Below are 15275 nucleotides of genomic sequence, written 5' to 3' on the forward strand. Positions count from 1 at the left end.
TAACCTGGTTTCTATTCTAAGCCCTATTTTTTTTTCATAGGCCTCCTCCCTCTTTTGCTGTGCCCCACTTTGCCCTCCCGCCAGTGAGCTCCAGCTGCCGCTGACCCCGATCCCAGCGGGACCTTGTCAAAGTCGGTAATAAAACACAGTGGTGAGGTGAGGTTGCTCAGGTCAGGGGTGGCTCCTGCTTCCCCAGGCTGGGATTAACGAGCAGCACCTTGGATTTGCCTGCAACAACTTATGGTGGGAGGGGAAAAGCAGGAGGAATGGGGCCAGGGAGATGTTTCTTTCATACGAAAACCAGCTGGAGGATTAACAGCTTTCCTGGTGTTTGTGTTTTCTTAGTAGGCTGCAAAAATGCCAGTTTTCAGGCATTGGGGATGGAAAACGGCTCCTTCACCCAGTGGCACTGGCAGGACTGGGGATAAATGCATGTGCCAGCCAGAGCTGACCCACAACCTGCTCTGGGCTCCTTCAGATATTCCCTTGGTGGAGTGGGATCCGGAGCACCACTGCTCCAAAGGTATCATTAGAAGAGTCGTGTTTTTCCAAGCTAACTGGTTGTATGGGTCTGGCCATGCTGATGAAATAGCTGCCAGGCAGTGTGTGAGTTATTCCTCTGGATGGTAGGGAGCACTGGGCACTCGTCTGGAAGAAGAAACAAAAACTGCCCTCGGTGTGGTGGCCAGTTCGGCAAGGCTCTGGTGAGCTGCCTGTGCCCACTGGGAGGGATGTAATGGACAAGGTGGACACACTGGGTACTGGCTGTGTGAATCCCCAAGCCTGGCAGGGAGATGGAGCTGCAACAGCCCCTCTCCCCATGCCCTCAGCTCAACCATCACCTCCCCACAGCAGCTGAAAGAGGGAAAATAGGTTCTGCTTGTGCGAGACCTGTGAGGTGGGGGTGCGTTCTTGGAGTCTGGCTGGATTTGGGCAGCCCTTTGGCTCCCAACCAAATTTCCAGCCCAAATGAGTGACACAGCTCATTGGCTTCCCACCCTGGCTGGGCGGCTCGCTCCCTTCCAGGCACTGCCTCCCAGGCACGGCAGGTTACATCATGGCCCCAGCTGTCCTCACCTTCCCTCCGGCTGGAGCAGCGTGGGATTGGGCACCTGCCCGGGGACCGTGGCATATAATTGCTGTTTGCACCCAGGGTGGCACCAACTCATCATGCCAGGGAAGAGCATGGACCCGTGCCCGGCCGAGGGCAGTGCCCATCCCAGGTGCAAGGGACAGCATCGTGCAATCCCTCCTCTTGCCAGTTAAAGATGTCCATGGGCTTCTTAATGAGCAGGGAGCTTTCTGTCTTGCAGCAATTCCTGGTTTCCATTAATTCAATGTATCCTGATCCCACCAAGAGCAGCAACAGAGTCAAGACCCAGGTACTGGTTGGCACCCACATCAGATTGGGCAAACACAGCAGCCCCGACAGAGCCTGTCAAAAAACTCCTGGAAGAGAAGATAAAAGAGACTCAACCCTGAGCCCTGCTCTCCCTCCCAGCCCCTTTTCCTTCAGGCATGTGAATCCAGTAGTGGAAGCTGGCAGGGAGACTTGGCCCCCAGTAGCAGCTGTGGGTAGTGGCACTGAGCCATCCCGACAAACCATCTTTGCTCAGCCATGGCCCCAGCCCAAGTTGGCAAGTGCTGGGTAATGCCATCCTGGGGCCCTCATCCTCCTTCCGCATGCTGAGGAGGTTGGAAATGTCCCTCTTTCCTCGAGAGGGCAGAGGATGGAGCCTGGAGTTACCCTGCCTGCACCCAGCACTAAAAATTTTGTGTGGGTGTCTGATGGGGAGCTGCCGGGCTGGGTCCCTGCCCACGGGGACATGTGTGTGGCTGGCCCTGGTGGCTCTGGCTGGGGACCAGGAGGGCACCTGTGAGGGCTGGGTTTGGGTAGTGCCATGTTTAAAAGTTAAAACTTATTTAATTTTCAAGGACTAGAAGTGTAGTGTTGTGCCCAGGAGTGTTGTTCCAATCGCTGGCTGATGACTGGCACTGGAGTGGTGGCTGGTTTCCTCCTCAGGGCCCGTTGTTGCCAGGACAGGACCCCACAGAACTCCAGGGTCACAAAAGAGCTGCCAGGCCAGCAGGTGAGAAGACTCAGCCATCCCTTGGCGGCACCGTCGTCGGCAGGCTCAGCATTTTGGAAGCGGAAAGGGACGGAGCCCTCGGCATCTCCACCACACTCCTGCGTTGGGTAACACCTGGCCAGGCAGTGACGCCAGGCACAGAGGGGTGGGGGCAAGCAGTTTCGGTCGGGGCAAGAGCAGAGGCACCCAAACCAGTGATTACCTTGGCCCTGAGCTGCTAAGTGGAGGAAGTCTGTGATTAGTTGACACCTCCAGCCAGGCTTTGGAAATTAAGCCGGGCTGGAGCAGGGGTGGATGACAACTGCTTTATTCACTGCTGATATATAAAACTGAAAACACAGTCTGGGTATGGTATCAGGATATTCTGGTGGTGGACATACAGCGAGTCCCAGAGGCTTTTGGGGTGCTCATGGGCAAAGGTGGGTTTCGGTGCTGTGGCTTTGATCCCTGGGCTGGGATGTCCAAGGGCTCAGTTACTTTGTGCTGTGTTTGGTTTTCATGTGCTTTGAATGAGCCTCCATCCACCAGCCACTGCTGCGGGTCTCACCCAGCCTTGAGAAGGCAAGGAATTACCCCTTGGGGCTTGTCCCTCAGCTTTGAGTTTCTTGTGTTTGCAGGTGGCTGCTGGAAAGGGGAGAAGGGAGGAGGTTGTGTTTCGCTTCATGGTGTAACTCAGACCAGGCATGTATCCAACCCCACACAAGGAAGAACCTCCCTCTCTGTCTGGCAGTCCCACGGATCTGTCACTGCTCTGCAAGTGGTGGGGTGCTTGTGGTCTATCCCTGCAGCACAGCAGCATGCTGGCCTGGCCAGGACCTGAAGGACCATCATCCCAACCCCAGAGTGGGGAGCATTCAGGTTCTGCCATGCCGTGTACCCCCTAAAGCTTACAGGCGCAAGGAGTTAGGGTGATGTCTCCACACCTGGCTGCTGCTGGCAGGTAAATCCCAGCTCCTCTCACCCTGGAGTGAACATCATTGAGGTTTAGCAGAGCAATTCCCCACGTCTGACCTCTGCAGCACTCCCACGTGGAGGTGAAACAGAGGAGAAAAACATGGCAGCAATGGAAAGGACGGTGTGGACGTCACTGGGGGTGTGGGGCCTGCACCCCCTTTAGGGCTGGACAATGCCCTTTGTGGGGTTTTGCCATTCAGCCACTTCCCAGAAGAGGTGCTGGGGCAGCGCAGGGTGGCACTGGAGCAACACAGAGCCTGGATAAGACCAGGCCTCTGTCCACAATGCCTCCCCCGCAGCCGGTGCACGACCCGGCACAGGGCAGCCTGGCTTTGCCCGCCCCGTCTCGCTGTCGTCCGGTCTGAGCCACGCAAACAGATCGCCCAGATTAGCCAGTGCTGGCATCCAGTTTCTTCCCGGAGCTGCTGAGTGTGAGCGGGAAGTTTTCTGTTGCCCGAAGTGACCACTTGTGCCCTGCAAACAGTGAGGTGTCCCAGGAACAGTGTTTATTTAAGGTTTAAAGCATGAACTTGCCATGTCCCGGTAGGGCTGGGAGGACGTGGGCTATCAAAAGGCCCTGGATAGGTCTGGCATCTCGCTGCCCCTGCCAGCCCTGTCCCACCTGGGCACCACTGGAGCTTGGAGGAAGGCTGTGGCTGCACCCAAGGTCTTGATCTTGACTTTGCCCCCCATGGGATGGGGCTCGATAGCTCTGCCCCCCAACACCCAAGGGTTTCGTCCCTGGGAGGGGACTTTGCACCCCCTGGGCCAGGGCTCCGTGGCTGTGCCACCCCCAGCACCCACTAAGAGCTTCTTGCCCTGGCACATGGATCAGGCTGGGTCTCAAGTTTTGGAAGCCCACCAGCCCCGGTCTGAGCATCCCTTGGAAGCCCACCAGCCCAGGGCTAAAGATCCCTCGGGAACCCACCAGCCCAGGGCTGACCATCCCTTTGGAGCCCACCAGCCCAGGGCAGGGATTCTGGAGCTTTTGGCCAAACAACAGTGCAAGCAGCTGTTGCACGGAGCTGTGACTCCCTCTGGTGCCTGCCCTTATGCTCCCGAGCTTGTCCTTCACTCTTTCCTCATCCCACAGCCCCAGGGATGGAGGGTTTGGGGTGTCCCAGCTGGCCGTGGGGCGGCCTTGAGATGGGTGGGTGAGTGGGAACCTGGGCTAATCTCCCACCTTGGCAGCAGCTGTGGGAGCTGCCCGGCTGTGGAACTCGGGATGTGCCAAACACCCTTGTGTTTGAATTTGGGGGGGAATGGAGCCGCTTTCGGGGTGATGGAGGCAGAGCTTTGCCTGCAGATGGAGCTCCTCGCTCGGCCGCTGGGCTCAGGGAGAGGGGCGGGGTGAGGTGATGAATCGGGAGAATTTCTCCTTTTTGAGGACTTCGTGGCTCTGCCAAACCCCAAAAGGCAAAAGGCACTGTGCTTAAATTCTCCCTGCTGGGCAGAGGATGGTGGTAATTAATCGTTCATTAAGTTAATTACCCAAATGTGCTTGGACTGAAAAAGGTCTGTGTATGGGGGGGGGGAATCATACCAAGTATTATAGAAGTGAATCTCTGCAACCCCAGTGATGCTAAGGTGAGGGGGAGATGGTGGTTTTGGGGTGTCTGGCTGCAACAGCCAGGGGAGCTGATGGTGCCCCACCACCAGCCCCTGCAGCCTTTGTCTCCTGGGAGATGAGGAGGGTGAGCAAGGTAGGTGGCTGTAGGGATGGAGGGGCTGCTGAGGAGGCTCTGCTCCCCCCCATCTTCCCGGTGTGCAAATACTGCAACTTTTGCAAACTCCTGGATTTGGGGCTGGAAACAGCACTTTTGGGGGCTGCAGCAGGTGCTGCCCCACAGGCTGGGAGAACCCTGGGAGGGGTCAGCAGGAAGCACCTTGCAGCCACGAGGTCCTGCCAGCCTGGCAGGCATGCCCTTGTGCCAGGATAAAATGGCCTGTTTTCCCCTTGTTTGGGAGCAGGGACATGGGAGGAGCCTGCTGGGGGGCAAATTCGGCCTTTCCAGAGGCTGGGCTCAGTTCTGGGGGCAGAGGGGTCAGATGAGGACAGTGGTGGGGGCCTGATCCCCAGTGGAGTCTGCCTGTGGGACCCCCATGCTGCCTGGGGCGAGGGGCAGCTGTGGGGTTAGCAGCTGCTGGCAGGAGTTCATTGCTCCAGGGATTACACTGATCCTCTCCAGCTGCCCTGCTGTGTGCCAAATGATTTCTGAGTCTTAAATATGTTTTTCCTGCTAAATTGGAGGTGTTTGTGTCCACGGTGCAAGGGCCAAGTCAGTGTTTGCTTTGATCCCTAAAATCTCAGCTAGTCAGGGGGGATTTTGTGATTTGCCCTGTGTGTGGTGGAAAATCAGATGCAAATTGATTTCTTTTGAAAAAGTTTCTTTTGAAAATGGAGCTCTGCAAGGCAGCAGATTCAGGGCTACAATCCTGAATCTTCTGCCTGTCCTTTTGGCTTTGCAGACTCTCTATGGTTTCTGCTCTCCTGTCAGCATTGTGACTCCCACCTTGGCTGTACCTTAAAGGAAGAAGCTCTTGTGGGTTCAACACTTTTCCCCAGAAGCCAAAACTCAGCTTCTCCCATGTAGTTTTCAACCCACTAATTGTTCTCTTCTCCCAGGTGGTCTCTGATCCCGGTGGCAGCAACAGGACCAAGTGGTGCCACGCACCTGCCTCTGCCCATGCACACTGGCATGCTTGCTGCTGGCTGCAGAGAGATCTTGATGGATCATTTTGGTCTTGGATGTGTGGCTGATCCCCACCTCCTCCTCCTCAGCCTCCACCACATAACCAGTTCTGCCCCCTTGTGCAATGGCAGCTCCACCACCGCTCACCTTTGGCTCCACGGAACGGCAGCGCCGTGCCCTGGGAGCAGGGATGTCACTGTGCTGCCACTGTCCCTTGTGGTGACATCCACAGTGGGTAATGAAGAGGTAATGAAGGTGTCACTCAGGAGCAGCCCCACCCGATGCACCTTTGGATCTGACACCCACCTCCCCTGGCCTGGCAGCACCCACGGGTGATGAAAGCCATGCTGTGTATCAGAATGAATCACTGGCTGGGCTTCACACTGTGATTCCTCAGTGCCCCTGGCTCTAGAAATGGTCTTTCCTAATACAAGCTCTTGCAGTAGAAATGAAACCTCACCAGGTCCCTGATGCACCCTTGGCTCTGCTGCTTTTGCAGCTGTTGGGGTTTTTTCTTAATTGTTATTAATTTTTTTCCCCAGGGTATGATGACAATTTCCTGGGGCTTGGTGCAACTTGGGTGTGAGGTTTGCTTTGCTTCCCTGTGTGTCACTGCAGTGATGTGATGTTACTGGAGGTGCTGAGCCCATCTCATTTTGGGGATGAGATACCCCAGCGTTGGGTATAGAAAACCAGCCTTGTTTGTTGCAACTCCATAGGGATTTGCTAGATGTCAATGTTCATTAAGGTTTGGGTGGATCACTTGAGCCGATTTGGGTTTTGGTAAGGAAAATTAACAAAGCAGGAAGAAATCCAGTGCCACAGTGAGGAGCGATGTTGTTTTAGCCTTCCTCCATAAGGAAATGGGGCTCAGGAGGTCCCGGTCTGAGCACAGGCATCCCCAAATCTTTTGGATGCCTGTGTTGTGTCTGGGTGATTAGTCAGGAGGCAGCGACTGAAAAGGGAGGAAACCCTTACAGAAATTCTGGAAACAGCTCAGAAGAGGGACCCTGTAGGGGTCAGGATTGGGTGCCAGAGCTTCTAGGGACAGATTTGGGGTGACCTGGTCCCTGGCAGGTGCCCCTGGGCTCGGTGTGTCCCCCACCACAGAGGAGGGAGGGAGCGGCCCCGCAGCAGCAGCAGTTTGGGCAGGCACAGGCAGCCGCGCAGCCGTGCGCTGCCCCTCCTTCCCAACGCCGGCTCCCTGCTGTGGAAAAGGCCGTTTTTCTCCCCAAAACACCTCTCTCGTGGGACAGGCGGTGTTTGCTCCCTCTCCCTGGCAGAAGCGAAACCCTATCCCCGTCCTCAGCGCTCCGCTTGGGTTTCTCAGGGCTATTTCAGGCACTTGGCTCCTCTGCCTCTCCAGCGTTTCCACTGCCTCTCTCCATCTTTTTTTCCGCTCCTCCGCTGCCGTCGCCTCCCCGTGCCCTCGCCGAGTGTCCTCCCCGCGGCCCCGCCGCCGCGGCTGCTCCCCGATATGGGCCACCAAGGCGGATTATTGCCATCGCTAATCTGCATTCGCCCTCCTCCCGGTCCTCCCCTGCTCCTCCCTTCTCCAAATCGCTGCTGTACGGCGCCGGTGTGCGGTGCCGCACGGGCGGACCGGCCACCCTGGAATGGCCAGCGCCGGGAGAGCCACCGAGCCGGGACTGCCGTGAGTAGGGGGCTGTGGTGGCCGGGTGGTGGCCGGGGTGTCCGTGCGGCGGGAGGCTGGGTGGCTCTCCGGCCGTGTCCACTGGCTGCGTCCTCCTTGGATTGTTTATCTTTTTCCATCCCTGCCCTTCCCGTGTCCTTCGGCGGCGGCTGGAGCAGGGAAGCCCGTCTGCGGTGGGGTCGGGGTGCTGGGGTTGATCCCCTGTGGGTCATACCCTGCGTGGCCTTTGCTCAGTAGGGAGATGGCGATGGAGAACGGGGACACGGCGGGACAGAGGGGACAGCAGGTCAACGGTGAGGTCAGCGGTACCCCCCGGCTCCGGGGGATGGGGGATCCCCTGCTCCGGGACAAGACAGCACCTGACGGCAGCAGGACAGAGGTGATGGCAGCGGGCTGGGAGTCGGGACCAGCGCTGGGTGACGAGGATGGGACCCCCGGGGGGGTCCCACAGCCAACAGGGCAGCAGGAGGAAGCCCTGATGACCGAGCTCTCAGAGCTGGTGCAGAAGGTGGTGAAGAGCAGCAGCTGGTGGGAACGGCACGGTGTGGACATCAGCATCCTTGCCTGCAGCTTCCTCCTGCTCCCGGCAGGTAACTCAGCTCAGCCACCCCAAATTACAGCCAGGGGGTCCTGGGGGGGTCACACCGCCTCCTCATGACTGTTGCACTGCTGGGAGCCTGTTAGCACTTATTAAGGCTGTAACAAAGCCACAATAACCCCTTCACTCCATGACATGGGGCACCCTGACCCCAATAGAAACCCACAGTGGGTGACGATGACACCCAGGGTACACCCTGGGGTGAGGGGATGGCACCTGGGGTACAGCCTGGGGTGAGAGAATGGTGACACCCGGGATACAGAGGGGTTGATATCTGGGTGGATGGGCACAGTGCAGGAGAGTGAGTCATGTGACCCTGTGCCCAGCCATGGGACAGGGAAACCCTGGTGGTTTTGGTAGCAGTGGCCACCAAAAGTAGTGTGTGCAGGGAGACACAGCTGAGCAGGGGGTCTCCAGTGGCATGTTTGGAAAGCTGGGACCTTCCCTTGCTTTTGAGCTCCTGGAGATGCTGAAATCCTGGCAGTCTCATGTCATCAGTGGGATCCCAGCCAGCGCTGTGGGGTGGGATCTGGCACCAGCAGCACCCAGTGCCATCACAGCTGGAAGTGTCTAAACCTCCAGTGTGATGGCCTGAGGGCAGTGAGGAGGCAAACTCCCTGGCTTGGGTGATGTAAATACCTGTCACCATGGCTGAAGAACAGGTTTAGGGCAATGGCATGTTTGGGTGCAGCAACACCTCCAGCCTGGCTCAGAGGGCTGCAGGACATGTCCGTGGCCGAGCTCCTGCCCGGCTGGTTTCTCCACAGGGTTCCTGTGCCTGCGGTCAGCCCAGACCATCCCTTTCCTGGCGGGTGTCCTCACCCTCGGCGTGGTGCATCACACCCTGACTGTCAAGGGCAGCCACCTGGCCAGCCACAATGCCTTGACCGAGTCCAAGTCCTGGGGCAAAGTGTGGGCCATCTTCTTCATTGAGGTGAGTGGGGCTGGGGGGGTGCGGGTGGCAGCCCCCCAGAAATGCCCCATCAGCACATTACCATATTGGGGAATGGTGGGAGTGGTTTCTAGTGCTTAACTCCAAAAATGTCCATTTCCAGATGGGTTTGGAACCCGTGGGGTGCAGAGCATCTCCCCTGGGTGCTTCTTTACAGTTCCAGAACATCTCCCCTGGGTTCCTCTCCCACAGGCCCAAGCCAGGCAGCGCCCAGCCCTGGCACCATGACTGTAAGCACCACCTCTCCTTTCTCTTCCTGCCCAGCTCTGCTCAGCTTTCACAGTCGAGCAGGCCACCTACAACCACGTGAAGATCCACCACGGCTACACCAACGTCATCGGCCTTGGGGACTCCAGCACCTGGAAACTTCCTTTCCTGAACCGCTACGTCTACATGTTCATTGCCCCTCTCGCAGTGCCCATCTTGACCCCTCTGGTTGCACTTGGTATGTGTCCCAGTCACCCTGGGACAGGGTGCAGGGAGCTTGTGACTGTCCAGGTCTCACCCCACCCAAGGGTCCTGCTTTGTTTGGAGGCATCACATTAACTACATCAGCCCCTGGTGGGACAGGACACCAGTCTGCAGCAAAGGCAGGAGATGCTGCACTTGCCCTGGGGCAGCATCTGCTGCATCTCCTTTCTGCTGGTGCTCAGAAAACACTTTGCCTTTCCCTATGTTGGATATTGAAAGCTCTGGAAAAAGCCATTATGAGCCTGAAGCGCTCAAAATTTGCTGTCCTTTAACTCAGCCCCTCTGCCATTGTGGGGTTCAGTGTCACATGTGGGTCTCAGGATGGTCAGAGCATTGCACAGGGTGTGTTTGATGGCTGCGTGTGGGGTGGAGGGTGTGGGGGCTGGGATGCAAAGAGCTCAGGCTGGCAAAGTGGTGTCTCTGGGGAAATAATGGTGCCAGGAAACGATCAGAGAGAAGAGCTCAGAAAGCAGTAAGAGCCTGAGGAAACCCAGCCCTCTGGGCTGCACAACCCACCTCTGGGCAGTGCTGAAAGCACAGACAATGACTTGACAAGTTGTAAGAAACAAAGATGCATCTGAATCCCTGATGTGATGATGCACAGCTGGATCAGCTGCCTTGAGGAGGCTCTGGGACCCAGCCCCAAAAAACAGCAGGTCTATGGGATTTGGGCCAACCTGGAGGATGGGGAAAGGGAGATGATGGGACAGGTTGTAGGGTTATTGGCACACTGGGCAGCCAGGCTGCTGGTGTAGCAGTGGTGGCAGGGAAACATCAGCACCTCTCCCATGTGCTGCCTCTTCTTCCTTGTGCAGATTTGTTGAGGAATGTGGAGTGGAAGGCAGCTCTCCGGACCCTCTGCTGCATGTTCCTGGGTTTTTACTGCCATTACTGGCTGCTGCTCCACGTCTCAGGCTTCCAGTCGCCGTGGTCCGCCCTGCTCTGCATGCTGCTCACCCGCTCCCTCCTGGCACATCCCTACATCCACGTCAACATATTCCAGGTAGAGACCTGAAGCTCCAAGATATCTCAACAGTGCTGGAGACAGGGCAGTGACCACCCAGTGCTGGTGACATAGCCTCAGGTGTCACCTCCCTTGTGCTGATGTTGCCACCGGGAGGATCAGGCTGGTGGTGCTGGGTGGGATGCTGTGGCCCTGGGAGAACATCAGGCCACGTGGGTGTGAAGTACAGGAGGGTGATGCTGTCTGCAGGGGCTTTCAGGATTGGGAGGGTTGGTGTGTTTGCAGGTGTTGGTGCAGGTGGTGTTACAGGTCCTGAGATAGGAAGAGGCCTGTGGCTCAAAGCGTGGGTGAGTTGGGGGAACAGAGCCTGGGAGCTTCTTGGTGTCCATGGACAGACAAGCACGGGATGGAGTGACTTTAGGGACAAACCCAGCTCTAGGGTTTGCAATCAAACCTCAAAATGTGGCTCAGCCTGGCCCACGCACTGCCAGGGCTGCCATTGACTCTGCTGGGAAGAGTCTGGGGAGGTGACGGGTGCCACAGGGTCCCCATCCCGCCTGTCCCGCAGCACATCGGCCTCCCCATGTTCGCGGCCGATCGCAAACCCAAGCGGATCCACCTCATGAGCCTGGGTGTCCTCAACCTGCCCCGCAACGCCCTCCTCGACTGGTCCTTCGGCCACTCGCTCATCAGCTGCCACGTGGAGCATCACCTCTTCCCCAGCCTCTCCGACAACATGTGCCTGAAGGTGAGGCAGGCCTGCAGGGTGGCTGAGAGTGTTGGGAGGTGACACGGGGACGAGACCACCCACCTACCCACCACCTCCTCTCCCTGCCGCCAGACCTCTCTGCGCTGCATTCCCCCTGTTCTAGAGACCTCTCATTGCTTTTTGGCAGCCCCTAACCGACCTCCCTCCATCCCATTCCTGTTTCTCCTGGGTTTCTGCTCCCTGCTCCTTCTCCTGGTCCAAATTCCAGCCCGAAGCAGCCTTCCAGCAGTCCAGGATCCTCCCAGCTCTTCTGCTGGGAAAGTATCCCAAGTGTTGCGCAGTCTGATTTTTGGTTCAGCCAGCATCCAGGCAAACATCCTATAATTTTGGTCATGTCCTTACTTGTTGCTCTGAGGTGTGGAGTGTGTTCTAAAGGGGCTCTGAGCACTTCCCCGGCTTGAGGGGATCCTAAGACAGGTCCATGTCCTTCAGCACGGGATCGCCACTTGTTTAATGCTGTGCCCTTATTTTCAGTGCCCTTTGCTTGAGCTCACGGGTTTGGCAGGACCTGTCTCCCACACAGACATGTTGCAGAGAAGGGGGTAATTATGTAGTGGCACCTCCCAGCCCCGCTGCCGAGGCGGCTGTGTGGGCACATGGGATAACTACGGGTGTGAGTGCCGAGCATGCGTGGCTGGCTCTCATTAGCACACCTCTCCTAATTCAGAGCCCTACAATGGCATTTTGCCAAGGTGAACTCCCTGTATTGCTGCAACTGGAAACCACCTTCCTCTTAATTTCCATGGCAAAGGTGTTATGGCTTGGTGCTGCCTTCTCCAGCCATGCTTTGGGCATGTGGGATGGGTTTTCTGGGCTCCTTTTGGGGTGCCTCAGGCTGAGAACCTTGTCCAAACACCAGGGTATCCCACACAGAGGCGACATTGCCTTTTCTTTTGCAGATCAAGCCCATTGTCTCCCAGTACCTGAAGCAGAAGAAGCTGCCCTACAACGAGGACACCTACGGCTCCAGGCTCCGGCTCTTCCTCCAGAGATACGAGGAGCTGATGGTCCACGCTCCCCCCATCACGGAGCTGGTGGGCATCCAGTGAGGGCTGCAGGACTCGGGGGGCTGCTTCCCACAGGGACTTGCAGCAGGGATGGTTTTAGCAGGATTGGGGCTGCACAGACCAACACTTCCACAAAGCCATCGTGTGGGAAACGTCCCTCCCGATGTCTTGCTTTCGGCTAGAAAACAGTGCACAGAGACACTGCAGGAGAGCCAGGCGGTGCAACACCGGGGACAGAAGGATCAGGGTCCCCCCACAGTTATTCCCAGCCAGGGCTTAGTTTTATCCACTCTGCTTTCACGCTTGGGGAGAGGAAACCCCCCCTCTGTGAGAGATGCAGCACTGTGTCCAGGACATCCAGGACTGACAACCACCAGGATCTGTAGGATGGAGCTGCCACTGTGTGGCTGGGGGCTCAGGGAAGGGATGGATGGTGGGGAGGGGGTTGTGTCACTGCTGCTTGTGCTTTGCCTGACTTTGGGCTAAATCAGTCCCTTTTAGGAACAATGGTTTGGCAAATTCAGCCTTAACACTTTGAAGTGGATTTTCTTTATTATGTTTTGTTGCTGTAACAAGTCATACAGGTATCCCATGGTGCCTGGGGTGGGGCTGGGGGAAAGGCCCTCACCCCATGGGGGTTGTCTGTATTGGGGTGCTGGAGCTGACTCCAGACATTGTCATTCCTATTGCAGGGGGATAACCTGTTGGATGCAGGTAGATGTCCAGGGCTTGGGAGACTTTTCCTGTTTAGAGAGGGTGAACTCTGTCCGCAGCACTGCTGCCAGGAGCTGGGATGCTCATGTGGCTGGTTCTAACCCCCTCTGGGTTGCTGTGTCTGGCTTTACCAGGGTGCTCTGCTGTCCCAGACCTGCAAGACCAATGACAAAGTTCAGCCCAGCATCATGGTGGGGAGCTCGCAGCAGAAAGGGCAGCTGGCCAAAGTGGGACCAGTGTGGCTTTGCTCTGAGCCTGGGGCTTTGCTCCCTGATTTGGGCTGTTCTCTCATCTGGGCTGGACCCTGACAGCCTCACAGCTGGGATTTATAACGTTCCCTGTTGCAAATGTGTCCCAAGGCACAGGGATGCTCTGCCCTGTTCCTGGCCCATGGCAGGGTGATGTTTGCAGCAGGCAGTCCATGGTGTTTTCCCTCCTGTGGGCGTCACATGCCCCCCTCTCCACCGCCAAGTGCAGGGACATCCTCAGACTCACTGGGAAAGTGTCCCTGTGTGGCCACTGTGACTTGGGGCCAGAGGTGGTGTGGCCATGGTGTGTCCCTGTGTAACAGATACAGACTTTTGGCAGGGAAAACTGGCCCTGGATCCATCCAGTGTGACCCCTTTGGCATCAGAAATGGGGCATTACTGATTTGTCCTGGCTGAGGCCCAGGACATGCTGATGCCCTGGGCTGGTGACATTGCCACCTCTATCTGGCCCCACGTGGGTTCATTGATCCAGGACATTGTGAAATATTCAAAGGGCAAATTCCCCTTTAGGCAGGGGTTAAGCTGGGTCTGTAGGTGGGGAGAAAGCTTAGTAGGGTTGGATGAACCAAATAGCCCAAGAGTTCCTGTGGGTCGCTCAGGGGTGGCAGAGACCCTTCCCAGAGCTGCCCTCCTGCCCTGTGATTAATCTCTTAACTGAGCATCAGAGCTCAGTTAAGGTCAATGTGCCAAGTTAAGGCATTCCTGGCTCCAGCCACGGGCTGAGTGAGCATTAGAGGTGCTTTCGGTTCAGGCGGGGTAATCTCAGCCTCACGTGCTCCCGCTTGTGGGCACAAAATGCTCTTTATCCTCTCTTGGTGCAAAGAGATCCGTCCCAAAATGTTTCCAAGCATTGGTCGGAGCAGCAGCCCTTTCCCCAGCTGGACTCCATGGGTGCTGTTTCACGCAGTGCCATCTAAAGGCAAGTGCACGCAGGTCTTTCAGCCAGTGGGAGGCGACTTGTGGTTTGGGAAATACGTGGATTATTCCTTGTCAGAAGTGGTGGATATAGAAGTTAATGAGGGAAAGGGAGAATTCTGAGGGGGAAAAAATAGTATTCTGACCCGTAATCAGACACCCGCCCCCCCCCCCCCAAATTTAAACTGAACTGTTTCTGTGGATGATATCTATGGTGATATTTGGAGCCTCTCTGGGCAGTGGGTTGGTGATTGCTGTGCTTGGAGCCGTCGGAAATCCTGGTCCTTGCCCCAAATCCCCCGAGGGAGCGGGAACAGATGGAGGCACAGGGCCAGCTGCCGTTCTCAGCATGCCTTTGCAGAAAGCCATCAACCAATTTCCAAGACCATGAGAGTGAGCGTGTGGGTTTTATGACCCGTATTACAACCAGCTTCCAGCTGTAAACTCCTCTCGCTCTTAATTGCATTTAAAAAGCCCTGTCAATGCTCGCCTGCGTGCCCTGGCATCCGTCCAGCTCTTAAACGTCTCCTGGACCCGCTGAGATGGTTTTCCTGACTGGTGCATTGTGCAGGGGCTGAACCAGGACGGGGTGATGCTCATGCACGGGAGGTGGGAGTTGTTGCACTTGAAACGAGCTATGATGAGGATTAAGGAGGAAATAAAGCAGGGACCGTGGTGGAGGCTGGATTTTGCCGCTGCCTCCGGCACTAGCGTTTTATCCTTTATCGAGGGGGTGCAATGGGTTTCTCCCAGCAAGGGGCAGGAGGAGGCTCTGCAGGGGGATGGTTAAAATCGGTTTCCCCCGGCAGACCTCGGCAGTTGATCTCTTTGGGGTAATAAAGGGACGCCGGCAATTAACCCCCGCGAGGATGATGATGATGCGGAAGCGGGACGGGTACCGCGGAGGCCTCACCATAGAGAGTAGCGGCGCGAACGGTCGCGGCACGGCCGCGCCTTCCCCGCCTCTCTATGGTACCGCTCACTTCCGGGCAGCCGCGGAGGGGACAGTGCGCCGCCATTGGCTGGGGACGAGGGGGGCGGGGGCACGCGGCGGCGGATGGGCGGGGTCATGCTAATCACAGCGCTGTCCCGAGTCACGATTGGCCTGTGGGAATGAGGGGCGGGGCCTGGGCGGTGAGGGGCGGGGCTTGGCGGCGGCACCGGCGCTGGGTCGGGGGGACACGTGTTGGGACCGGGGGCACCGGGACCAGGACAGCCAGAGAAC

The 15275-nt window shown here is 57.1% G+C and overlaps 1 protein-coding gene and 1 long non-coding RNA gene across 3 annotated transcripts; both read left to right on the forward strand.

Annotated features, from left to right (window-relative positions):
- The first annotated feature begins 431 nt into the window (after positions 1 to 431).
- LOC116796069 lies at positions 432 to 2090 on the forward strand. Its single transcript, XR_004360247.1, has 3 exons — positions 432 to 523; positions 1314 to 1382; positions 2024 to 2090. It is a non-coding gene; the product is annotated as an uncharacterized LOC116796069 (long non-coding RNA).
- A 5096-nt stretch (positions 2091 to 7186) lies between these two features.
- FADS6 (fatty acid desaturase 6) lies at positions 7187 to 12682 on the forward strand. 2 transcript variants are annotated; one of them, XM_032706621.1, is made up of 7 exons: positions 7187 to 7391; positions 7626 to 7981; positions 8757 to 8923; positions 9206 to 9386; positions 10228 to 10415; positions 10945 to 11124; positions 12045 to 12682. In XM_032706621.1, the coding sequence occupies exons 1-7, from the start codon at positions 7354 to 7356 to the stop codon at positions 12192 to 12194; spliced, it is 1260 nt and encodes a 419-aa protein (XP_032562512.1). In that variant the 5' UTR covers positions 7187 to 7353; the 3' UTR covers positions 12195 to 12682. The 2 variants fall into 2 exon arrangements, with proteins under 2 accessions (XP_032562512.1, XP_032562513.1); XM_032706622.1 differs by lacking the exon at positions 10945 to 11124.
- The last annotated feature ends 2593 nt before the right edge of the window (positions 12683 to 15275 follow it).

Source organism: Chiroxiphia lanceolata, chromosome 19 (genome assembly GCF_009829145.1).
Source record: "Chiroxiphia lanceolata isolate bChiLan1 chromosome 19, bChiLan1.pri, whole genome shotgun sequence".
In the NCBI taxonomy this organism is placed as follows: domain Eukaryota; kingdom Metazoa; phylum Chordata; class Aves; order Passeriformes; family Pipridae; genus Chiroxiphia; species Chiroxiphia lanceolata.